The sequence below is a fragment of the Diabrotica undecimpunctata genome, chromosome 1 (genome assembly GCF_040954645.1).
Source record: "Diabrotica undecimpunctata isolate CICGRU chromosome 1, icDiaUnde3, whole genome shotgun sequence".
Classification (NCBI taxonomy): Eukaryota; Metazoa; Arthropoda; class Insecta; order Coleoptera; family Chrysomelidae; genus Diabrotica; species Diabrotica undecimpunctata.
This window is the reverse complement of record NC_092803.1, coordinates 189,790,793-189,818,692: the sequence shown is the minus strand read 5'-3', so window position 1 is coordinate 189,818,692 and position 27,900 is coordinate 189,790,793. Positions and strand designations below refer to the sequence as shown.

At 32.5% G+C, this 27,900-nt stretch overlaps 1 protein-coding gene across 1 annotated transcript; it reads right to left on the bottom strand.

Annotated features, from left to right (window-relative positions):
- On the bottom strand, positions 1-27,900 carry LOC140432762 (CDK5 and ABL1 enzyme substrate 1). The gene is made up of 6 exons (XM_072520854.1): positions 27,200-27,900; positions 26,021-26,314; positions 24,093-24,216; positions 23,077-23,213; positions 19,878-20,162; positions 1-15,430 (listed from the first exon to the last, which is right to left on the bottom strand). The coding sequence occupies exons 1-6, from the start codon at positions 27,565-27,567 to the stop codon at positions 15,085-15,087; spliced, it is 1,554 nt and encodes a 517-aa protein (XP_072376955.1). The 5' UTR covers positions 27,568-27,900; the 3' UTR covers positions 1-15,084.

Genomic DNA, 27,900 nt, shown 5'->3' with positions numbered 1-27,900 from the left:
TGAGAAAAATTATCAACTTTTATTTCGAAAATACATACAAGCTATTATTATATTTACTTGATACTTATGTGTCACCCAGCATAAGACTTTAAAAGCCACACTGATTCCCTATCATAAATATTATGACAATTATTTATTATAATTTCGAAGTTTTCTAGAATTAAAATAAAATAAGATTAGTAAATAGGTTTGGGTCATTCTTTTGCTAAGTGATACATTATGTTTTCCATTTTAACTTAACCCTATACATGTAGTTTTCACTGTCTGACTAGGACTATGTATACATATCACATCCAAATTTAACAAATAAGTAAAAATATAATGTTAGTACACTAATAATTTTAGTAGCACACATATTTTAAAAAGTTATAAAAACTTGCTAGGTGTGTCATTATTAGCTAAAAAATTGTCTAAGTAGTAATTTTTTATAAAAACAAATATGTAAAAATCTATTCTAGTTTTACTTTTAGTTTGGAATTATTAAAGACAGACAAAATTTTAATCAATTCGCTGACGATCACGCATCGGCACGATATTAATAGTACAAGATCTTATTGCAAAATCACTACGTTCATAACGGAGTTAATCAAACCACAGCATAGATACAAATCTTGTTCCTTATGTTGTGATCAAACTCACATTGTTTCATGCATTTAAAATTAGGAGAATATCGAAATAAAATTTTTGTTCAAAAATTAATTACTATTAATTGAATTAAAAATATTTGCGGCCATTTTTGACTGGCAACATGTTATCAATGTATTCTCCTAATTTCAAATGTATGTAAAAATGTGAGTTTCATTAACTACGATATGAACGTAGTGATCCTGCAGTGGGATCTTAGACTATAAGTTACTTTTTTCCTTCTGTTGGGTGTCAATCACACTCAAACGCGAGACGTGTCAATAACCTAAACGCTCTCTATGTACTTCAGCTTCTACGTAATTTTTGGTTGGCAGCGAATGAGTTAATTGGGAGTATGATCGGCTAAATAGAATATTGAATTTTTATCGGTTTTACCGATCTTATCGGGTCTACGTACGAGGTACAGTTTGTTCACTTATCTGACTTCAATTGCAAATATAGATACTTATTCTGAACAAAAACAACAAATAATAAAACACAATTGGTCGACTACAAGTGATCATGCAACAAAATTGAATTTTTCAAGTAAATTTTATTTATTTTGACTGTATAGGTACATATCTTCTTCATGGAGTAACAATTATAGATGAACAACATATCTATTATTCCATAAAACAAACTTCTGCCTCTCTAATATAAACATCATTCAGATTTACGCACCAACATTCGAATCTACTGTAGAAGAAATAGAAATTTTATCAGACACTAAAGGACACTCTAAAATCGACAAAAAACATTAACTAATTATTATCATGGATGATTTTAACGCCAAAATAGGACAAGGTACAGTCGAGAAGGTTGTGGGGACATATGTGTGTTCTTCATATTTTACGTTCTTCATATTTTACTTGTAAAATGTTATTTTATATATTTTGTTTTGTCAATTTTTTTTACACTGTGAATATTGTATTATACACATTAATGTTTTTTATACCAAATTCTGTAGTGACGTATCCTATACATTTATTTTGAATGTCTTAAAGGATCAATAAAGATGACTATGACTATGGACTTGGATATGATTGTAACGAATACATATTTTATTTATAAAATCCACGAAAGCTTTATACATGAAAAGCACCCGGTGAGATCTCAGGGGGAAATCATAAGAAACAAAATAGATTTTATCAACATAAACAAAAGGTTTCAAAATTCTATCGCCTCAGCAAAAACATAGATGAACATCCAGGCGCAGATGTCTTCTCGGATCTATTATTTGTAAATATCAACATACAACTCAAAATAATTCATACGAAAATAAGGCCCAAAATAAATATAAAACTACTTACTGAAAGAAAACAACATCCAGGAATAAGTAAAAACATAACTTACGCATTTTGCGAAAATTGTTGAAGCGGCTTGGAAAAAGAATGGAATGAAATGAAGACATCTATTATTACCATATTTTCGCATGAAAATCTTAAAACAAAAAAAGAAAAGAAGCAAGAATGGATGACAGATAAAATATTGCAGATGATGGAAGAACGAAGGAAATTAAAAGAGTATAAGAAGCATGGTTAATGGAGAAATGTACGGAAAATAAAATACTACAATGCAAACATGACAATTTCCATATGTATAAAAAGATTAAAGAAGTACCGAAGACCAGAAAACAACCAAATACAGGCATAGTTGTAGACATCGAAGTTCAGATTTTGACTGCAATTGAAGATAAATTAAGAAGATGAAATGAATAAATCCAAGAATTATTCGAAGATACAGCAAGAAGCCCAGAAATAACAAACGAAGAAATAATTATGGCCATTTTTAAACAATACAACGTGTTTTGTAGGACTAGAAACCTCAAATTATTTTAGTGATGACAATGAAAAAAAGATATAAAACAGATTAATTATTTTTGTTTCTAGAGGAATTAGGATTTCCCCGATAGTTGCGGTTACAGAGCACTGGCTTGAAATCAACGAGCCTTTTCTTGAAGAAAAATATACCACGCTAGATATGATCGTCCAAGTTCAGCTTATGGTAACACCCTAATTCTTTCTACAAATAATGATTTCTCTCTGGTAACAAAATATGACTTTTTGTTGAATGAAGCCTTCTTTGGGTTTTTCTTAGTTTATATTACGAATCTTAATCGATACATTCTTTGCATTTATAGATCACCTGATTCTTTCACGGAACTATTTTTTCAGAACCTGCTAAATTTGTTAGATGACCTGCCCAATAAAAGCAGAAAAATTCTATGCGCTGACTTCAATATTAAGTACGCTGTTGCTTGTGTTACCCAACTGTCCATGGTCAATATATTCGAATAGTAAGATCTCACAATGCACATTAATAATTCTCCTACAAGAATTACTAAAACAACATCTACCATAATTGATTACATTGTCTCAGATTTCTCATCCCTTGATGTACGCTCTGCAATTATTAATGCAGGAATATCTGATCCTGAAGCAATATATGCCAAGTTTAATACTCTCAACAAACCCTCCTCGAAAACCCGCCTAAGTAGGATTTTTTCCGCTCAGAACTTTTGTAAATTTCAAAATTTATGCTTGACTTGTGGGTGGCACTTTCCTTCTGTGTACGTGGACTATACTTTCACTGATTTTTAGATAGGCTTGTCTGTATTTTCAATAAGGCATTTCCTTTAATTACAACTAAGCCAGAACATCACAAACCCTGGACTATCAGCAAAGAATATGCGTTCACTACTGTACATCAAGAAATTTACTACCAACCTCTCTGTCACTGAATATATCACCAGGTACAGAGAAACCTATCTAGAACTTATCAAAACAGCAAAAACGTACCATCAAAATTGTTTGGGAAGCTCTAAAAGTGTTACAAAAGAAACTGGGTCCTTAATAAACGATCTTAGAAATAAAACTAACACAGCTCAAACATTTTTTCTTCAAAATCCTGAAAATCTAAATGAATAATTCATTAATGTGAGTAAAAATATAACATCAACTATTTTGCCACAACAAAATCCCATTTCTCATCTCTGCAATACAAAAAAAGATCTCGAATTCATTCTAATAAAACCAGTTGATAAATCTGAACTGATCCAAAAAATTAATAGTATCAAAAGCAAATCTTCCTGTAGTACTGATGAACTATCCATAAAAATTTTCTCAAATCTCCCAAAAAATGTGTTGGAAGTACTGGTCTTACTAATTAATGATTTCTTTGAAAAACGTATATTTCCAGAGTGCCTAAAGACAGCCACTATTACTGTAATAATGCAACTATAACTTCTGATCAACTTAAAATAAAAAACCTGGTTCGACTCTAATTTACTCTCTTTTAACGTGGATAAAACAGTAGCATTATCCTATAAAGGAGCTCTTCAACCCTTGCTTCTTAATAACAGCCAGATCAGTATTGTTGATTCTGTAAAATTTCTTGTTATTTTTATAGACATCAACCTTAAATGGTCCCTTCATATCGATTTGTTAAGTAAGAAACTAGCCTCAGCCTGCTATGTAATAAGATCTGTTTCGAAGGAAATCAATTTAGCATCTTCCAAAATAACATATTTTTCTTTGTTCGAGTCTCATCTTCGATATGGTCTTCCTTTTTAGGGTTCTAGAACAGCTGCCCAATCTGATGTTATTTTTAAATTACAAAAAAGAGCAATACGGTATCTGTTTGGCCTCAGAAGAACAACACATTGTAGAAGCTACTTCACAAATCCCGGGTTTTTCACTCTTCCCTCACAAAAGCCAAATATACATACTTACCAACCATCAATATAAAGTGATAAATTTGGAGAATTTTTTTAAAAACTTTATATGGTGAAAAACTGTCTATAGTAAAATTTCAGTTAACATAACGACCTTTTATTATATAAAGTGTCGACTGTATATTGTCAATTAGATATAAATGACATTATAGATTCACAAGAAGCTTACCAAAAAGGTAGAAACAAAAAAATGCCGATCGTCATTACATACTTAAAAAATTGTAAAGAAATCGTTTAAATGAACAGATTGTACATTTAACACCAAGACCTCTTTGAAGACAAATATTTAACCAATCATATTGAAGTGAAGCCTAATTCTTTTTTATTGCTAGTATAAAAATATTACATTTTTAAAATTTAGGTACACAGACTGAAATATTGCACCTTCAAGTTTACTTAATTTTAATAAAATATATAAACTAATAGAATTTAAAAATTACATATAAATAAAAAAAGTAAGCTAAGAAAAGAGGATTCAAGATTTATTAGGGAATAAATCAAAAAGTGTGCGAAACAGGATAAACATACACTTTGTTACTGTTTTCCGCTCAGATATAATTTTCATTAGTACAATCACTGTGTAATATTAAAATTGTGTTAATCAAGATCCAGCTTGGACTACCCAACATGAACTAGTTTGGATACTATTTTAAAATCTCTTTTTTTCTCTGGGCCAGCCTGATCAAAAATATCTACGGTATCACTGAAGCTGATGCTATCGTGTCTTAAATATACCAGTGTTCTCCATATAGCTTTTTGCGGTCCAGCGCCTCGCAATTATATATATGTATTTTATAGTTTCTTATCGCAGAGACTGCAGTTAAGGTCTCCTTTGTAAATGATTGTTTTATTCAGGAATTCTCAAAGCTGCAAGCCCCGTCAGCATGCCTGTTACAATTCTTAGTTTATTCCTGCCATATGCACAGTTCCACTGTTCTTCTTTCCCATCTGTTTGTTGGGAAACTTGTATCTTTAACAGCCTTTGGTACTTCCAGGGTCACAGCTGGTCTGTTTGATTTGTTCGATCCCCTTTTAGCAAGTTGCTCTGCTTTTTCGTTGATGTCCGTCATCAACATCCTGATGATGTACGTCAGGATGTCACTTCAGTGCAGCTTGACCGTCTGACAATATATAGATCTGTTCTTTTTCAAGTACTCTCTCATTATTGCGGTTTGCACAATCATAGTATCAATTAAAACACCGCTTGGCAACGGTGCAATTCCTTCCCAAGGCAAAGCTTTCGCTAATTCTTGGATTTTTGGAATATATTCCTGCCCTCACACCCTCCTCAGTCTTGGATCCGTCTGTATACCAGATCTTACCTTGTTGGTTGTGGTACTCCTTTTTTCTCCATACAATCCTGTTTGAATTCTTAAAATTACATATTTTTCTCATGCCATCTAATTCTACATTAACGATGTCCTTCGTCACAGTCCTTGTGATACTCATAAGCGCTGTTCCTTCATTGCGAGGTTTCAGTGATTGTATTATTTTGTAGGCTCTCAAATCTATGCAACTTACTGAGTTTGGCTTTTACAGCTGTTTCAAGTGTCTTATTCCACCACATTGTCGCTGCATAGGTAATAGAGGATCACCATGGCGTACACCCAGGGCACCATGTCCGGTGTTAATCCCAATTTCTTTCCATACATGCGCCTAACACTCATAACAGTTGTCACTGCGTTGCTTGTCATTTTTTCTAATTGCCCATTTTTTAATTTTGGCTCCCTGATCGCCAAGGAGAACGTCATGACGGAAGAAACCAAGCGAAGAATAATCCTAGCAAACAAATGCTATTTTGGACTGAGTAGACATATGAGAAGCAGAAACTTAAGCCAAAAAACAAAAATAACCATATACAAAACCCTTATACAACCAGTGTTGACATAATATGGGTCGGAGACATGGACCATTTCCAAGGCAGATGAAAATCTCCTGCTTATATTTGAACGAAGGATCCTGAGAAGAATATTTGGTGGCATCTGTGAAAATGGTGTTTGGAGAAGGAGGTACAACTACGAGATATATCACAGATATAAACATATATTTGGTGGTAAAGACGTAGTATCCTTTATAAAAATAGGAAGACTAAGATGGGCAGGACATCTGGCAAGATCACAGCAGAACAACCCTCCTAGAAGAATCCTTATGTCACAACCTGTGGGAAATAGAAGTAGGGGTAGACCAAAACTCAGATGGAGGGATGGTGTAGATGAGGATGGTAGACAAATAGGCGCAGCAAACTGGCAACAGTTGGCAATGGATAGAACTGACTGGCGTAATAGACTTGGGAAGGTCGAGGCTCTTTTATAGGGCTGTAGCACCAATGATGATGATGATTTTTGAATTTTAACATGTTATTTTAATATGTTTAACCTTTTTTGGCATACATGTCAAAAGTGAAGGTGCGTGAATTGGAAGAGCTGCAAGAATTAGTAGAACGCACTACTCATATTTTAAACGAAATGCCGTGTTTTCTGATCACTGATCAAAAACATGACAGTGTGACCACTTCTCAGTTGTACCTGGACCTTAGTTATGAAACCTGAAGCCCACAGAAGTGCTCTGAAGCTGTAAAGAGTGGCTCAATGTGTCGGAAAGGTTATGGCCACTGTATTTTGGGATTGCAAAGACATAATTGAATACCTTGGAAAAGGTAAAACTCTTAATAGCCGATATTATTTTGCATTATTGGACACAAACAGGAACTCAGTGAAAAACGGCCTCATAGGTAGAAGAAAAAGTGCCGTTTCTCTAAAACAATGCATCGACTCACAAAACCGTGATTGTAATGGCAAAAATTAAAAATTCATGAGTTGGGCTTCGAATTGCTTTCTTATACGCCTTATTTTCTGGATTTGGCCCCGTGGATTTGAATTTGGAATGCGTTACTTCATTAGTGTTGGTATTTGTCGGGCTAGAGAATGTAATCTAGGATTAGAGGACCACAATAGATCTGAAAAGATCGCAGTGTAATAGGCCAAAAGCTACCTCATCAAATCTAAAAAAAATCTAGTACTGGTATTTACGTCCTACTAACTTGCAGTATGTTTGTATTTAAAAATATTATTCTGTCCAGATCTCAAATTCCTTCCCTCAAATATATTAATATTAAAAAAAAAAGCACAAGCTTACTAAAAAATTATGTATCATTCCTCGGTCTATAAACTGTGGTAGATATTACAGAGTACTTAAGATTTGTTGTGTTGCAAGACATTTTGCTCTATGTCTATTTCCGTTACTTCCAATCCTATTTGGAACATTCGGAAATAAGCAAAATCATTGAGTTAGGTTATTAAATTAAAGAGGGCAGTCATGTTAATTAAGATACACTAAAAAAGAAATAAAACGCTAATAATATTACACCATCGTGTTAAAAATGTTTTGAGCTAACAAAATAATAATATAAAAATATATAACAGGAATAATAATAGTAATGAGCACAAAACAATCAAATGAACCAAGTTATACAAAATATTTCTTAAAACTAAGTTAACTAATAACCGTAAAATGGCAAGTTTATTAAAATATTTAAAGATTTTTCTATAAAACAATCCTATTCACACTAAAACTTTCCCAATGTAACAAAGTATAGAGTAGGGAGCGTGGATATTTATCCGTGCGCCAATAAAAAGAACAAGATCCAATGCATAAATCTAAAGTATGCTTCTAAGAAACGAATTAAATTGTTATGAACGCTTAAAAACTCAAGTCAGTGTCAGGCGGTCAAATATTTGATCAAACTAGTTTGAGCAAACTGACGTAATGACCATAATTACAGTTTGTTCAAATTTTAAAAATCAACCTGTCACACGATCATTAAAATTTGATCAAATTGACGTATGTCAAGCAAATTAATTGTCTTTTTTGCTTATTTTATTAGTTACTTGGGCTTTATTTACGATTCTAATTTTTCTTATACACACAGAAAATAAATAGGGTGAAAGGATTTTTATATAATATGGATGTTTGGCATTATATAAACAGCTTCTTTCTCGGTATAAATCAATTATGTAGAAACTTGTTCCTGGCTGCAAGATATTTTAAATTTTTATTTTTATTTTATAACAAAATAGGAAGACAAATAAACCACACACTGTCAACCAAAGAAAAAAAGAAAATTAATTTAGATACGTTATGTGATTGTCATTTGACTTTAGATATTTTTCGACCAATCAAAATTAAACTTTGATCAAACTGACCTTGAAAATAGAAGATCCTCTATTTTTAGAGGATTTGATCAAACTCAGGATGTGACGTCATATGCTGTCAATTTTTTGGTTTGGTCAAACTAGTTTGATCAAATATTTGACCGTCTGACACGGACTTCAGTATATCGAAAACAGATTGATAAAAAATATTGTAGAGGAACTTTCGTACATACATACATATCTTTAATCTAACATATTATGCTTTGCTTCTAAGCAACGAAGTATATTGTTATGAACGTTTAAAAATTCAAAGTATCGAAAATAGACTGATAAAAGACATGGCAGATGAAAGTTTTCCTTTCTAGTACAATCCATGACACACTGTTTCTACATTGCGAATTCAAAACCATAAACAATACAACTCTAGCGGTTTCTTATTTATACTATGACTTTTGTTTGAAAGGAACGATGTTCACTCACTTTTTTCGTATGTTTTAAGACAGTGATGGTGCACGGGTAAAAATCATCAGTCCCAACTGCATATTAGAGTCTAAAATTCCCAAAATATCTAATATCGATATCTATAAAATATATTTTTTGAATCATGACATCATATCTCTACCATTTACAATTAAATATAATGTCAGTATTCAAACGTATATAAGTAGTAGTATATTACATAAGTATGGAAGAGTCTATTACGCATGCGTGAGAAAATTACAGCCATGAGCTAGCGAGTGCGTAATTCGAACGAGGGCATAACATGCTCAACATACGAGTTGTGTACTATACTTTTTCTACGAATTATTTTTAAAAAAAGTATTAATTTGCTACTTATTAAAAATAAAAAAGAAACAATTTGTTTTACTAAAAGCTATTACTCGGAATATGAACTGAATAAGGTTTATATTTTTTTTCTACTCTTATATTGGTAAGAACTTTATAATGGAATTTATACATACTAAATTATAATTGTAACAGAGTGTGAAATTTAAATGTGTTGAATTGATATCATTCCGTATACCATTTGTACCTTGAAGCTCACATTTTTTAAAACATGTGATGTTATAAGATCACAAACTGCTTCAAATATTAAAGGCATCTGGTACTGACGAAAACGGATTAGGTCTAATCGGAAACTTATATTAACAATAAAGGATGACTCCACGAATAGGCAACGAAACCTCACAAGAACTTCAAGCATGCATTTGTCAGAATGTCAAGGCTGCATTTTATCACCGACATTATTTAAGATATTCCCTGTGAGTTTAACATGCCTCGTTTCCTGGAGGTGAAAGTATGCCTAGACTGTGATCATTTTTAGCATTTGCACCTTATTGCCATTCTTTTCAAAAATTGTGTGTGTGGTAGGGGGGGGGGGGAGAGAAATGGTTAGAACACAAGTCATTCAGCCATTCAGCATAATTATGTATTCATACATACTTTATTGTTATTTATATTACCAACCTAACCTAACATGCTTGTTTACAATAAACAGTAGGAAAAAAAAATAGCTGACACTAATTTGTGATGAAAAGGCCTACAGATCAGAGAAGCAATAGAATAGAAGATCTTTAGACCGTGCTTTTCCATAGAGGCACTAACAGACGAAGTTACTTCGATAAAGGTGTAAAGAAAGTGAATGGCGAGTATTAGTATTCAATTCCAGAATTCATGGCTGATTTTCGTAACGAAAATCCAGATTCTGTTTTGACTAAAATGGTTTTACAATGGTCATAAATTCTTTGAACATTATAAAGAGAGACTGATAACGTCGGTCGAAAACTTGGAAGTTAGTGGCATCTAAGCTTTTAGCTGAAATATTATTAATGAAAATGCAAAAGCGTCTATTTCAATAGCGATCCAAAAAATAAATTTGGGTTATGGCACATGCTTACTGATTCTTAAAAAGAATTTACACTGTTTTCTGAACAAGTTGTATTGTTGCCAGCCTGTTAAGAGTAGTGAGATTTTAAGTTTCGAAATAATACAATGAAGAACGGCGACACAGTTTTTTTTTCTCAATGAAAGTGCTTGTTTTTTATTATTGAAAAAACATTGTCAAAAAGTTTATGTTCTGTTTGAAATAAGTTCTTATCAATATATAAGTAGAAAAAATACTCGTAAATGCTGCTTAGCAAAACATTCTAGAGGTATTATAAAACCAATATTCAAGATAAAATACAACAGACCTACAGGCGATTATATAATTATAATAAAGGTAATACAAATGCGTCTTGTGTTGCAAAAACGTGTGTCGAATTAAATAACGAGAAAAAGAAAGAGTACATATTCTTCAAATATTATCAAAGAGTGTGCTTTCGAGGCCGTTTTGTTTATCAAGTGACATTGTTATCGGGGTTTATAGGTTCCAGAATTGTTTGTTTCTGATGTTTCTTGTGTAATTGTGACAAAAGGCGATGAGGGAGCGGACGTAGATGTAACCTCGCATCTTTACCGTCAAACACTTGATGCTGTTGCACCTGCTGCAGCTGCAAACGAAACAAGGACGAACAACTCCAGATAACGGTCTATAAGCCCCGAAAACAATGTACATCTTCAAAAAATCAAAAACGCCTATTTCTCGCTGCTTCATATACACTCAGATGCAAAAAAAAACGCAACGGAGAAAATTTTGGTCAAATTTAAAGTATTTTAATTTTTTTATTTTTAGCCCTATTTGATGATTTTTTAGCACACTGTGTATAACTTTATAAATTTTAATTTGGTATAGTCAGTTTTTTGATAACATTTTATAATTGACTTATTGTACGTGGTTAATGAAAACGTGGTTTTATTATCCTAACTTTGAAACAACCTGTGGAATAATTCCGTTTGAGAAGTTTCGTAAAACCTTATTGTTCGGTTGCAACCATGTCTCCTAAGCATTGTGTTTTTTGTTTTATGTCGAAATATGCCTTGGTTCATTTTTTAGAGCCAAATGAATTTGTCATCCATAATTTAGGACTTTTTTAATAATGATTATGTTGGAGTTATTTTGTAATACGACGAGGTGGCTTTGGTGACTTTTATCATGATGTCATATTGACATTTACATTTTGTTTAACCATAATTGATCATGGTTCTAAGTGTCGAAGATTGTGCGAAAGCCGTTGCTCTTTTTGAAGATGGGCGAAATTATGAGTATGTGGCTAGAGTACTACACACTCATCGCTCTACCATCCAAAGGGTAGTGGAACGTTTTATACGAACTGGAACATTCAAGCGTAAAGCGGGAAGTGGCAGGAAGCGCAAAACTACAGCTTTAGATGATCGTTTTATACGAGTCAACGCTTTGTGAGATCGTCATTTAACAGCGGTTCAAACAAGAAATCAGCTTCAAGATATTCGAGGCAATAATGTAAGTGTATTTACAGTTCGTCGAAGATTACATGAATTTGGTTTGCAAAGTTGCCGATCAGCAACTGGGCCCACATTACTTCCACGGCACAGAGTGGCTAGATTACAACTTTCCAGGGAACATTTACGTTGGAATTTAGGACAATGGAGTAATGTTCTTCTTACGGATGAGTCGAGATATTCATCAGATGGGAGAGAAAATCAGTATGGCTGTAATGTAAACAGCAAGGAAATAAAGAAGGAAAAATTAAGAGGTAATTAGCCTAGTAAAGAGTAATAATTATTTAAGTAATTATTATATATTCCAAATTAATAAAGAATAAATTCGACACAGTTTAACGTATACATTTCAAATTAAAAACAAAACAATTGACCCAGTTTAACACAAGCCTGAATGTTTAAAAAATTACTGACCTTGTTGGAAATTAATACAAGGTACGAATTGTTAAACAAGTGAGAAGAATTGAGCTGACTAAGTAGTTTTACATAGCGTGATCCAGTTTAACACATGGAATACGTGACAAAAAGAATCTAAGGTAGGAGTTGGCGATACATAAAAAAACAAGCAGAAGTTGGTCAAACAGTCAGTAAGAACTCGGCGCCTGAGGGTGGCCCACGCGAGAGGCGCCGAGTGAGCGCGCTATTTAACTCGACGGGATAGTGTGACGTATAAGTGTCGGCAACTGGAGATTCGAAGGTTCGCAATCTCAAATCACTGTAGACTGGAGGCGTATTCCCTAGCTAGAGCCTAGATACGCGGAGGTAACTAAGATCTATATACTAACCCAGGTATATCTAATGATACGGAATTGTCCGACCTTTAATTCCTTGCTTGTCTCTTCTCGTCTCCCTTCGCGCCTGATCGAACATTTTGGTCATAACTGATATTTTGTAGTGTACAGTCTAGTTAATACATTGTAAACTCGAAATTTGTTTTTGTTATTCCTAGCCGTTACAGGTCGAGACTAGAAGAGATACACATTTCGCTTATGCAGTGCTCCGGCTTCTAACGTAAGCCCATAGCCTCTCACTCTTTGCAGGACCTGAGACCGAGAAGTCCTTATTCCCTTCCCTTCCTGAAGATTTTCCTACCCTCTTGTAAATCCGCGAGGGCGAAACCAGTCAGTCCAGACTAGTGGAGCCAGTAAGCCTTGCCCCGCTCGCAGGGATAAGTATCTCCAAAAAAAAATTGTAGAGGCATTGATAAGGACATTGAGACAGACGTCTTCTACAATGGTGACAGCCTTATCAGAGTGGAGACATTTCATTTGAGGGGTTTAGTCGATTCATCTACAGCTTCAATCCTAAATTATCACGCTTAACCCCCCCAATATTATTAGAACGGGGACAGCGGTGTCTTCACCCCCAATATATTTATATTTATTATTACATGGCGTTTAACTGGAAAGAGATTTGCGGAGTGCGCTTTCAGTCCCCGCGTTAGCCATGGAGGGGGTTCGGTGATGGTATGGGCAGGAATATCCCGAGAGGCGAACACTGAATTAGTATTTATTGAAGGATCGTTGACTGCACACCGGTATATTGAGGAAATTTTAGCGAATCACGTAGTACCCTTTTCTCAATACATCGGCGATGATTTTCTATTAACGCAAGATAATGCGCGACCCCACTCTGCAATGTGTGTCACGCAATATTTAGAGGAAGTTGGTATTAATAAAATGAACTGGCCAGGGTGTTCGACAAATCTGAATACAGGCAGAATAGAGAACGTTTGGGATATGCTTTTTAGAAATATTAGAGGTCGTGAAGTCGCACTGGCCTTAATTAACGAACTTCGCTTGGCTCTAGAAGAAAAATGGCAAAATATCCAGCAATATTCGCAACCTCATATACAGCATGATCCGACGTGTACAGGCAGTTATAGAGGAGTGATGTAGGGGAGGCAATACAAAGTATTAAGTTATTTTTTTAGTAGTTTTTCTTTGTTATTTGCGTACTTAGGTTAAGTTACATTTAAGTTGTTTTTATTTATGTGTTGTTATTCTTATAATTGTTCATTAAAACCAAGATCATGTCGTTGCTTTTTTTCAGTATTTAAATACAGTGCTTCTGGGATGTCGATATGGCATTCCTTCGATACCAATCACCAAAGCCACCATCGTCGTATTACAAATTAATACAAAAGATAATGGTAATAATAGGAAAAGTCGTAAATTGTGGGTGGCAAAGTCATTTCGCTCCTAAAAATGAACCAATCCATATTTTCACATGAAACAAAAAACATAATACTTAGAAGACATGATTGCAACCGAAAAATAAGGTTTTACGAAAATACTAAAGTTAAGATAAAAAACCACCTTTCGATTAACCCCGTATAATAAGTCAAATACAAAATTTTATTAAAAACTCACTATACTAAATTAAAATTTATAAATTTTTACACAGTGTGCTAAAAAAATCATCAAAATAGGGCTAAAAATAAAAAAAACTGAAATACTTTGAATTTGAACAAAATAGTACCGGATTAGTACCTAGAATTAAAATTTAGAAATAATCATTCAACAGGTAGTATAGAGATTTAAATATAACCGTGCATTTTGAAACTGTTTTAAGAGATACTTAACTCAGAATTCGCTAGTAGTGAGCATATACCACGACAGATGGACAATAAAACGTAGAACAGAAAACCAAAAGAGACACAAAGAAAAAGAAAATGCAACAGTGAGGTGGCAGCTGATGCATAAAACCTGATGGACGTCAGAACTTGGAAGGCCAGAGGCCTTGGAATAAAATGTTTCAAAAAATGGTAAGAATCTCAACTTATCTTCATGGCGAAGGGTCATGAAGAAAAATATTTCATTAGACCACAAATTACAATAATTATAGACTATTTTCCAGAGAACAGTCAACAATTTCATACATAAAGATGAATTTGTAAGACGAAACGAATATGAAAGATAAATGTATGATGTAAGTGTGCAAATGGATTTTTACTGTGTACTTAGTCCATTAGTTGAACTGAAGAATGTATGATGAGAACTATTCACAAAATACTGTTAAAAACTCTTCGCTCATAACCAGCTGAAAAATCTCAATTTGCCGCGCACTTTAATCACCCACTTTATAAGTTAGTCACACAGATGATACTTAAGAAAGATTAAGAAGTAATGAATAAAAAGTTCAAATGTTTCCAGCTATACAAGAACCGAACATATCAGTAGACAAATAACATTTTTGCAACTTAGAAGACATATACTATGATTCATATAAAAGCCTTTGATAATGAGGATACACTTCGTACGTAGGTATATGTAGTCCGAATTCCAGAGCCACTAGAACAGCAAATTCAGAAGCCATCAATTCCTTTCTGTTCAATCTGAAAGTTGTTTCTGTCTTTTCGATCAACAACTTCAGAGCGTCACCCTTAACGTCGTTTAGTTTGGCTGAGAGGATCAAGCTGGCACCAGCACACAATTTTCGATTTTGTTTATGGATTAGTCCGCGTAAGATAAGTTTCTCGAAGTAGACATAAGCTTGGGCGACGGTTAGAAGGTCTATGTTGCTTTCTTGTTTGGCTATTTTGCGCATTTCGCGCTTCAAGCTGAAAATAAAAATGTTATTAGCTAATTTTATTTGATGTGTTTATCATTGACATAGATCGAAGTTGACATAATTGTCAAAGTATAAAAAATTCCTGAATCCATTTTAAGTCAAAAAGATTGCAAAAGTGAGATAGTTAAAAAATAATCTTGTTAAAAACAATTTGAGCCGCTTGTATGCATAGTATAAAGATGTAAAATGAAATACATAGATATTTATTTTATTTTATGTAAAATGTAAAATAAAAAGTGTCAACACCGCAACTGTCAAATAAGTGTTACCAATTTATGCCAAAATATCACCTTCGTTCAATTACAGTTACAGTGTGTTCCGAACAGATGTTCTGCATAAAAATGCTTTATAATGCATTTATATAAATTAAATGAAACCTATTATTGTGTATTTCTTTAAGTTAACATTAATAGAAATCTTTAAATATTATTTCTACGCGTATATAATAAAATATGTCTAGTGAATGTAATGCCAGTGTTCGGCAAAGTGATTGTAAAAAAGAACACACCCACCGCCTAAATATTTCGTGTTGGTATCATGTGACCTCACGGGCTATGACGCGGATGACGGTAAATAAATTAGATGAAGCATACATAATTTGCAAATTAAATTGTATTATCCTTCTTGTCCATTTTCTTACAAAATAAAATGATATTTATTTATAATTATTTTAAAAAATCTTATTTTATATAAACATTTATTAATAAATTTGAAGTTTATAACGTGTTAAACGTCACATAAAAAGGTTTTGAAACTGTTTTCTTGAAGCATGTTTAAGTTAAATATTATATACCAGATAATTAGCAAAGCCTTTTTCGTGACACTGCTTTTGATACATTTGTTGATAACAATTTGGTAATAACGATGATCATACAAATTCATTTGTATGATCTATGCCATAATATACTCCAATTTAAAAAGGAAACATTTTCGTTTTTTTTTAAACCGGAGATATTACGACTTTTATAAATTTGAATTTATGAATTCAGTTTTTAAAATAGTAAAATCGCTTCGCTTTTAAACCCTTTATCTTTGGCGCATCATCGACGGCTTATATTTAAAGCAATCGAATTTTTTTGTCTAAACTTGAAGTCTTAATCTTTCAAATGGTTCTTTTATATTGTGTATCTATAAACAAAGACCCGGACAATTAAAAAAAAGGACTAACTCAGGTTTTAAGGGTCTTAGGACATTGTTTTTTTTTTAAATTTGAGTAAAAATGCCAACATGGCGAATAAAAAAAAACGGGTGTGGCCGGTAGAAGTTATACTTCTATACACGCGTTCGCCGATACAAATTTAGAGAGAGAGTCAATCTGCACAATTATTACATATCTAATACTATAGGTAAGAGTGAGCAGAAAGAGAAACAGAATTAGGTATATAGGTATATGGTGCATCGTTTGCTGTATATAAACATTTGACCTGTAATAGGAGTATAGTAAATGAAGGATTGAATCAATATTTTGATGAAAATGTATATTTTCATTTTCATATATGTATGAAAAGGAGTTGAATGCAAAAAAACTTTTTTACACATACTCTGCAGTAAAATTCATTGTTTATTTTGTTATTAATATAAAAATACAATACAACCCACTGCAACATAATTGATTATAATAATAAAATACAAATTAAAATGCAACATTCATAAGTATTTAAAAATGACAATATGCATAACTTACTTACGCATGTTTAATTTACCATGATAATAATATTAATAAAATAAAAAACGGGTGTGGCAGTTCAGTGGGACTGCCGGTGGAAGTTACACTTCTATACACGCATTCGCCATTACAAATTTATTTGGGAGTCAATCTGCACAATCATTACATATGTAATTCTATAGGTAAGACATATCAGAAAGAGAAACAGAATTAATAACAACTTACTAACAATGAAGGATTGAATCAATATTTTGATGAAAATGTATATTTTTATTTTCATATATGTATGAAAGGAGTTGAATGCAAATTTTTTTTTACACATACTCTGCAGTAAAATTCATTGTTTATTTTGTTAATATAATAATACAATTGTGTTTTCATCTTGTTCAGCATTTGTGTTTGGGCATAAAATGTTATGAGTATTATTGTAGATATGCTTTTCTCGATTTGAACTGTCTTTTAGCAAAGCAAGTTCCATATACGATCTAGGCTTTTGCTTATATTTAGTACAAGTTTGTTTTTCGTTGTTAGAAAAGTCTTCTAATTTTATTTTAGAAAACGGTTAAATTATATTTAAAATACCAAAATTTATTATTTATTTAAAATAATACAATATAAATTAAACTGCCATATTAATAAGTAATTAAAAATGACAATAATATACATAAAAAAAATACACTACAATACAGTGCAACATAATTCCATATAATAATACAATACAAATTAAAATGCAATATCCATAAGTATTTAAAAATGACAATAATGTAATAATATTAAGAAAAAAGTCCTCCCCGACTGGGAATCGAACCCCGGTCTCCCGCGTGACAGGCGGGGATGCTGACTACTACACTACCGAGGACATAACACAAATGTATTTCAAAATTGACAGTTCTGGATCATACAGTGATTTATTGAGATTATTATTTTAAAATACAAAAGAATAATATAATTATTAACATTTAATAAAGAATACAAAATATATCACATAAATAATAATATTAATAAATATTTTATTATATGTATATATATCTTTATATAATATATATAATATTAAATTATATATACAAAAGGAACATTTTTATATTCGAGAGAGGAAGAGAGAGAAAATATATCTTCTGTCTCTCTCTTACTCATTATCTTACATATGTAATGGTTTCACAGATTCACTCCCATACAAATTTCCAACGTGGAGCGCGCGTATAGAAGTATAACTTCAAAAATAATAATAATATTAATAAATATTAAATATATTTACAAAAAGAACATTTTTATTCTGGAGAGAGAAAATATTTTACATATGTAATGATATTGCCGATTCACTCCCATACAAATTTCTAACGTCGAACGCACGTATAGAAGTATAACTTCAAAAATGAAATAAGTCCCACCCAAACAACTCTTTTCTGAACCTTAAAACTTGAATTACTAAATTTTTAGGTAACTGAACTAAGCCTCAGTTTTATTAATAGCGCCTTGGCGCCATTTTGTAAGATACTTTTAAATGGGACCATAGAGAAATTAATATATTATTTGAAAGCACTTGTATAAATCATTAGGTCCCTAAATTTTTTGATTCTTTGTGGCACCGTTTCAAAATCCCCACTAAATTGTGAAAATCTTATTAAATTAAATCTCGGTGAAAGAATAACTGTTTCTTCCCAGGTGGATAACGTCGCTAGTATCATATATATGACAAAAATCATAACTTAAATATAAAATCGACCTCTTTTGAAATTTATGTCATGCATATAAACATATAGATAAAAGAAATTTAAAATAACAATCATTATATTTGTCCCTTTCATCTCTACGCCCATGACTACTATATGTACTAAATATTCAATGATAAATAAAATAGTTTAAAATTAAATAATGTATACAATTAGCGAAACAATATTAAAAAATATATTATGATTTCTCCATTCTTTGATTTTTAAAACCAAAGTAACAAAAATCAGAACATAATAATTAAAAAAGTATATTCCCTCACTGGGATCGAACCCGTGACTTCTGGTTCTAAATACCGCGCCTCAACTCATTCGACCAGACACAGTAATAACGTGGCTTATCAATGTCATTATTTGTCAAGAACACTATGTCAGTTTTTTGTTTGTATTTTGTGTTTGAGTTTATTTATTTATTGTATTCAAAAAATGGAAAGGTTATTACGAATCGTAGAAGTCCAGGAAGAATATTTATTTGCAAAAAGACTTTAGCCAAATGTATATATCTACCGAATTAATATAAAATAATAATAATATTAATAAATATTAAATATATTTACAAAAGGAACATTTTTATTCTCGAGAGAGAAAATATATCTTCTGTCTCTCTCTTACCTATATCTTACATATGTAATGGTTTTGCCAATTCACTCCCGTACAAATTTCCAACGTCGAACGCGCGTATAGAAGTATAACTTCAAAAAACTGAGCTTTCTATGGAATGGTTTGAGTGGTAATTTATATATCTGTTGGTGTGAGTTTGTTTTCTGTAAACTTTGGTTAAAGTGAATTGTTGTTTTCTTTTTCCATGGCGAAGATCAGACATTCTTATATTAGATATATTATTTCTTTGAATAATAATTGCTAACTATATAATAATTGAGAACTAAAATTGCCTGTGTCCATATATGGTACTCGTGGCAGTTAAAGTGTTAAGCTTTTTCACTCTTTTTCAATATAATGCTTTATTACATCACGTTTAGTCAGCCGAACTAAACAAATAAAATATAATGATATTCTATGACGCTTCTACTGACTATACTTACCTTCTCAGTTTACTTAACGTCAAATCAATATGTGGAAATTTATCTTTGAACTTCTCGTTGATCTCTCGTTTCAAATCAGATGGTTTGACGTAGTCAATGACAGATGTTATGTAGGAAGTAAACGTTAGAACAGTCCTGTGTTTCCCGACAATAAGTTCTGGGTCGTCTAGTAGGTCTGGATGATAAATAAATCCCTTTATCATTGTTTCTTCTTTAAGATCAGATGCGATTACATTAGATGTATAATTAGATATCCTTTGGCCTGGCGTTTCGTATGACAAACACCTGAAAATGAGGAAAGTTGTAAAGCAATCTAATATAATGTTGAACTCAAGAATAAATCAATTTTACTGGGGTACAAAGAAAATAGAAAAAAATCTTGACAGACATATTGAGGTACCATTGGGGGATCATCCTCTCAATAGCAACCAGCATGCCAATCAAGAAGGAAAATGAACAGAAACAGCACTAGATGAAGTAATTAAGAAAATCAGTCACTCCATTAACACTGGACCGATGGCGTTAACCGTCTTTCTATATATAGAAGGAGCATTTAATAATGCACTATAAAATTTTCTTTATTATGTAACAGCATCAAATGGAACATCCACTACGTTGTGCAACTGGACCAAAGTAATACTGGAAAATAGGCTGATTCTCTCCAACCAGCTCACTCCAGCTCACTCCAACGAACATTAAATATACTTACTAGGTGGTGCAACAGGGAAAAACTCTACGTCAATGCTAGCAAAACATTAGTAGTCAGTTTCACAAGGAGGAGGAACCTAGATAACATCTGGATGTACGCTCTGTATGAAGAAACTGTCAAAAGCTGAATTCGCCTGAAAGGCGAATGAGCTCAAATATCTAGCAGTAATATTGGATAAGCGGCTTACATGGAAGCCCATCTAGAAAAAATATCCAACACATCTAAACTTTCCCTTTAAGAATGTCGAAGGATATGTGGGAAATCATGGGGTATGGAACCCAAACATATGTACGGGCTATATATTACTGTAGTCAGACCCAGAATAAGCTTCAACGACAAGCATGCTTAATCACAAGACGAACGATGGCAACTGGCCCAATCGCCTCCATGTAGATCATACTTGACCTCCCTCCATCACATATATGGATGGAGAAGGAGGCGAATGTGTGAGCATACAGAAGACGGATACCAGGAAGTAAGGCGAAAGGATACCGGGAAAGGATACAGATTTCGCCAAATAAAGATGTAACTTATCATCCTTTAACTATTTGAAATTGAAAAGAATATGTACCTCCTCCCAATGCAAAAATAATGCGTTTTCTCCGGCATTATTACATGGCGACCCTACCTGTGGCGCACCCAGGGGGGTTTTGGGGGTTAAAACTCCCCCCTCCCAGGGCATATAAAGTAAAAAATATTTAAAGAATAGTAGGAAAGTGTAACTTGTCTTTCACACACAATACAAAAAGTCCAAAACGCTAATTGAATAATTAAGTTACCACTTTAAAATATGTAGAACACAATAATTATTGTATAAGTACACAATAAATAATAATATTTTTCATTATATTTAGATGTGGATACTTAATATTAGGCTTATGACAAAAGTAGACAAAACGAGTCTGTTGCGAGTAGCATGCGCCTGTAAGACTGTATCTGCGGCAGCCTTGTGAACTATCACGGGTTGTGTTCCTCTGCATGTGTTAGCAGTAGAAAAGAGACATCTTTATGAGAGAAGAGAGCATTTGACAACAGCTTTAAAAAAAGAAGAAAGGGAAAGATCAATGGAAAGATGACAAGAAGAGTGGAACAACAAGGAAGATTTTGCCCAGTGGACTAAGATGCTGATCCCGAGCCGAAAGGACTGGGTAGATTGTCTGTTTTAGGGCGTATCTTCATAGGTTCAGAAAGACAGATACAAATAAATGCATATACTGCCAATATTCCGACATTGTTACTCACACAATGCTGGAGTGTAACAGATGTACAGTGGAGAGAAACAGAATGTATAAAGAAATAGGTATGAACCCTGTGACTGTAAGAGAGATGATCGTGAAGATGACTGGAAGTACGGAGGGATGGAATAGTGTTCACCATTACATCCGAGCAGTCATTAAAAAGAAAGAAGAAGAAGAGAAACACCAACCGGGCCAACGACAGAGATAAGATCTCATTACTATTTTAATGGGAATAAGCCGCAATTGAAGGTTAAAATAAGTTTATTGACGTTTGAATTTTTGATCTTTGATCTTGCACTGATAACTTGTTTATACTCCAACAATTAATAGAAAAAAGAATAGCGGTTAGTACCGAAGTACATCTAGCCTTCATCGACCTAGAAAAGGTGTATGATACAGTTCCAAGACTTAAATTGTGGCAAGCTTTATACAACAACTCGACATTAGTCCATACCTTTTAGGAATAATCACAGAAGTATATGGGAATAACACTACTTACCTAAAAATCGGAAATAGACTATCAGAGCCAATAAAAGTAACTAAAGGACTAAAACAATGAGGCAGTATGTCACCCTTACTGTTTAATTTTTGGAAAAACCACTGCCAGGGAATGGGAATCCCCATAGGAAATGACGTACTGTTCTCCCTGAACTTTGCAGATGACCAAGTCGTCTTAGCTCAAGATTCTTATGATCTAGAATTTATGATAAAGCGTCTATACAGAGAATATATAAAATGGGGGTTACAAGTCAGCATGAAGAAAACAGAATATTTAGTTATCAATTCAGATGCAAGGTTTGAAGTGTTGATAGACGAAAACGTGGAAATCAAACAAGTGGAAAAATTTAAATATTTAGGTGCACTCATTGCTAAAAACAGCTTGGGAGAAACCGAAATTAAACACCGAATTAATCAGGGACGTAAAATTGTAGGATGTCTGAACTCTTTATGGTGGGATCGCAACATTTCCAAAAGGAACAAAAAAAGAATAGGGCAAACCATGGTTGAATCAGTTCTTTGTTATGGCTTTGAAGTATGGACAATTATTGCAGACCTAAAGAGAAGATTGTTGGCACTTGAAATGGATTATTTGAGAAGAAGTGCTAGAACATCAAGGCAGGAAAGGAAGCTGCTATGACACTTTTTGAGTGGGTACACTTAACCGTTTCTGTTAAACCAAAGCATACAGTGTACATTATTGCCACTTTGACATAAATATGGCACTATGCAATTAATGTACTGTATAACTTACCTTGAAACAAAATGTCGTGCGTTTCGCTTAAGAGGATCGAGCGACTGATCCGTGGGATCGTCAATGGTGTTTCTTTTTAAAACCACATCCTTTGGATATTTAGAAGGTTCCAGTAAATATCCATATGATTCTTCTTGCTAAAATAATAAACTCTTCTCTAAAACTGTTTAAAGTACTCACAAAAAAGTTTAACTTAACATTATTGAGGATAGTTAAAGAGTTTGCTTTGATTATCATCATTATCTTTGACATTATTTCTATGAGGGGAATGCATTAGAAATAAAATTTTGCAGCAAAAACTCAAATGTTCGTATATTTAGATAGGTAGTTTTACAGTGTAATTTAGTGATTCGGAAAAAAAAACTGTAGTAGTGTGAGTTAATAAAACTTTCTCTGTGCGGTTTAAAAGTTTCTAGGAAGGTAAATAATAATAATTGTAGATAGCAAAATACATGTTTGCAAACAGATTAGGAATTTTGAAACCTATTATAAGAACATAAGTAATGGATTTTCCCATATTCTCTTAGAAGGTACATTTATTGAGTTTATACAACTTTCACACGGAAATTTTTTGGAAGACAGGGGAAAGTATGATTATGAGTAAATGGTTTTGTTTCCAATTTAGGTAGGACAGAAAAAGGCTGACGAGGAGAAAATTGAAGAAACGGATTGGCTAGGAATTATTTTGGGAACAAGGAAAGAGAGGTTGAGAAGTAGTGAATTTTTGCAAAACTTAATTTTATAGATTACAAAGAAAAAGTTGTCAGTGAAAGTGTTTGTTCTACGGGTGTCCTGGATAGAATTGACTATAGCCAAACCCGAGATACACTCTAAGTTATTTATTTTTCTTATTTGACGTGGCTCGAGAATTTTATGATCCTGAGTTTGGTTCGAAGGAGGCAAACAGTTGTGGTTTTCAGTCCGTTATATTGCAACAAAATTTTGGAAGAAAAGAATATACTACATTTTTTTGTAGTTACATACAGTGTACTGCACGCCTTACTTCTTTTTCTTACCTGTCCATCTCTAGCTCTTGCGATGCCAAGTGAATCATATGGATCAAATCCATCCCCAGAAGTAGACAAAGGTCGGTTGCCAGATGCTGTTCTCTTGCGTTGTGCTTCTCTCGTCAAATTTGCCCTAAGAAATATGTCAATGTATTTATTTATTGTAAATTTCTAAATAATCTACCAATGGAAGTTTTCTTACCTTTAGTTTATTCAATATTTCAATATTCAGTACCTTCTTTTATCAAGGACTTAAATTTTTCTATCAAGCGTGGCAAAAAATGTGTTTTAAAAAATGAAAACGAAATATTGAATGTACAATACTAAAGAAGACCAAAACCCGAAAGTCTGTATCAGAATGTACTGTGTAATGAAATAAATATAAATAAAATAGAAGTAGAATATAGATACAAAAATAATTAAATAATTAAATTACTGGAATGACTTAATATCTTAGAAAAAACAAAAAAATATAAAATTGATGATTCCATTAAATAAGATATTGTAAAGGCAAAAATAGACCATTGTAAACATTTATTTCCTATGCCTTTTAGTACAAAATCTTCTATTTTAGGAAAAAATCTATACAGATAATTAACAAAAGTTGTTATTTTCAAATGTTTTCATCTTCATATTCTGTTATCAAAATTTTTTAGATAACTTCAGCGCATTTGTTTTTAAAATAATGTGTTTATTTTAACAAAAGTGATTATTAAAATATTTATCATACCAGGATGAACAAAACATAGATAACTATAGTAGTAAATATAATATACTTTTTTGATTGTTTACATTTTAATATCAAATATATATCTATGGCATAGTTTTAATTAAATAATCAGTTAAATGAAACAAAACATTGAAGATATGTATAGTTAAATATGTATATGATTGCAATATTTCCAGTTAGAAAATAATATTGACATAATGCTAATCTCAGAGACACATTTAACAAGCAACCACAACCTTAAATTTGATGGATATATAATATATAATGCACCACACATTATAAATACAATTTTTTGTTCTAAAAATATTGATGTCATTTTTTCTGAACGCTCCATTTTGAAACTGTGTTAGATTTTTTTGAAGAGCGTGACCTCCCTTCATTCAGCTAGCCCCACTCCTGTTACTCTAGCCGGAATGAAAAGTACTCAACAACAGTTTTGTTAAAAACTTTAACATTTCTCACAAAAGATTGGTTAATTTCAGCCCTTAATGTTGTTAATTAGCCTAATGTCACCATATCACCACTATCCCAATTGGGGGTTAGGTAATTTCTTACAATAAAACACAGATGGGTAGTAGAAAAGTTTAAGCAGGAGTCTAAGAACAAGTGGGGAGCATAGCTCCATGAAGGGGCCTCCCAGGGTATAGGAGACCCTATATAGGAGCTGGAGCAAGACTAGACTCCCTTAGCTTGGAAAATTTGTTTAATTTATTTAAATTTCCACTACAAAATTGATGAATCCCTAGATGAGAGTCTTTTTGTATTATCTCATATTACACATTTCAATCGACAAACCCATCCTTGTATACAGTTATGACAAAAAAATCTTATTTTTTACCAATTTGATTGATCTTGTATATGACAAATATAAAACCGCATTTTGATCATTCTTCAAAAATATCTTTATACATTTGTGCAGTATTTATTATTACTTATTGCTATTGTGCAAATATTTAATTTAATATTATCTATATTAGCGCCTTTTGCCATTCACTTATCTTATTTAATTCATCTGGCACAATAATTTTCGTTTAATTATTCTTGGTGACAAATGTTCTTCGCTTTCTTCATTATTGTGTTTACTATCTATTAATAACTATTTTCCCTATCTATGTAATATCATTCACAATGAAGCAAAGAAAAGACTACAAAAAACCACTAAATACTTAATATAATATCACTTTTTATAATGTCACTTTTCACTAACCTGTAATTCCTCTTATATGGAATATAAGAACACACCATAAAGGGTGAATGCTTGGCAGTTACAAAAACAATCCTTTCTCCAGAAAACTTGTGATCCCTTGTTGGTTTTATGATTGTTATTTTCTGGCGAGATTTGTCCCCTACTAATTTACTTCTGAAAGTAACAGAGCCTAAACTCTCACAGCTGCTATCTTTTTCCTTTCTTCTTTCTGCCTCGCTACATATAGACACTTGATGTGGAATCTTCTTAAGAATCTTTGCAATTATTTTCCCATCTCTGTCAACTACATCCGAGCTGAAACATAAATCACAATATTTCAACAGTGTTTTTTTTTTTAATTTGGCTTTCATTATAGACAGTTTAAAATATATTTTGAAATTTAGACTGCCTCAACTGCAAATATTATTAATTATAACATTAATTTGGTTATTTTATTCATAATTTCAACTTCGCACCATAATAAGTGAGAGATTTTCTAGGTATAACAAGAACCGCAGCTGCTCTAAATATTCTGCCTACAAAAGAGTTGCTGTTTACATAGAGAAAACCTTGAAAATTGCTTTAATAGAATAAAAACACAACCTTTTACAAATATTACAAAGAATAGCCACAGTTTCAAAAGAAAGTTGTGTATAAATGTAGAGATCCTGACCTGGTAGTTGAAATCAATAGAGCCACATGAAAGAATGCCATAAGAGAGATCAATGATGATCGGTTGCTTTATGTAAATACAAAGGATGTTAAAGAAAAAAAAAGGAAAAAAACGAAACAGATTATGGAATTGTGTATATTGACTAAAAAAGGAAAGGAAGACTATGTAGAGACTGTAGTACAAAATAAAGAAAATATGAGGGAAACTGGAAAAACAACTTACTGAATAGTAATAAATAAAATACCATCAAAACCTCACATTCAGTATTAAAGGCCCTAGGGACAAGAGATAAATAAAAATGACAGAAAAGAAAAGAATAATAAAAAAACTAAATCTGATAGTTCCCTAACATAAAATTGTTATGTATTAAAGTAAAAGGAGATGGGTTAAAATCAGATCATTTTGGAGTTTAGTAACACTTTTTATACTGCTATAACCTTTGCTAAAACCAGAATAAACCTGATTATTAATCTTACTGTTAAAATTGTCTTTAATATAATGAATTTGACTAAAAATATTTTTCTTACTTGTCCCTAGTATGTTTCCTAAGTGCGGTATCTTCTAAAGTAGCCTTTATAGGTGCAATAATACTTTCAGATTCTGAGTCACTATTGCTAGGCCTATATTTCTTAATTTGCTTCTTATCGAGTACAGGTGTCAACTTTTCATTCAGACTTTGCTGTGATTTAAGTAAATATGAAGTTTCATCTATGTCTTCAGCTTCTTCCGGCACAATGTCCTCTGTACAAAGAAATGGGGCTCGTGTTGTCGCCCCATTTTTGGGAAGAAGGGCTAACTTAGTGTCTCTGTAACTGCCATCAAGAGTAATATTTGTCAAAAATGAGAGGGCGGCGATCCTGCGACGAGAATTGGTTCGTTTTAATGAATTTGCCATTTATAGTATATTAAAAGTTATGTCACAGATAAACATTTTTGGTTATAGTTCTTTTTTCACTTATTTCACTAACACAGTTTATAAAAACAATTAAAACACAAGGCGAAACATTACTCGGTAATGCTAGACACATCTTTATCTCTTTAGTGTCACAAATAAATATATAATTTAAGATTTTATTTTAAATTTATTATGTAAACAGTACAGTCCAAATATGTAATTTATCCCAGATAAAACTGAAGTCAGATTCAAAGAAAAACTGTAAATATTTTGAGACGACACGTGATGTCACTGACGTGTCTCTTCAAAAAACATTTACAAATGGTTATGAAT

Excerpts from the sequence above, each read along its gene's own strand:
- LOC140432762 (XM_072520854.1), bottom strand. The coding sequence starts at position 27,567 with ATGGCAAATTCATTAAAACGAACCAATTCTCGTCGCAGGATCGCCGCC. Across the intron at positions 23,214-24,092 it reads CAAGAGCTAGAGATGGACAG|CAAGAAGAATCATATGGATA; the intron begins GTAAGAAAAAGA and ends TTATTATTTTAG. Across the intron at positions 15,431-19,877 it reads ACGTTAAGTAAACTGAGAAG|CTTGAAGCGCGAAATGCGCA; the intron begins GTAAGTATAGTC and ends TTTTATTTTCAG.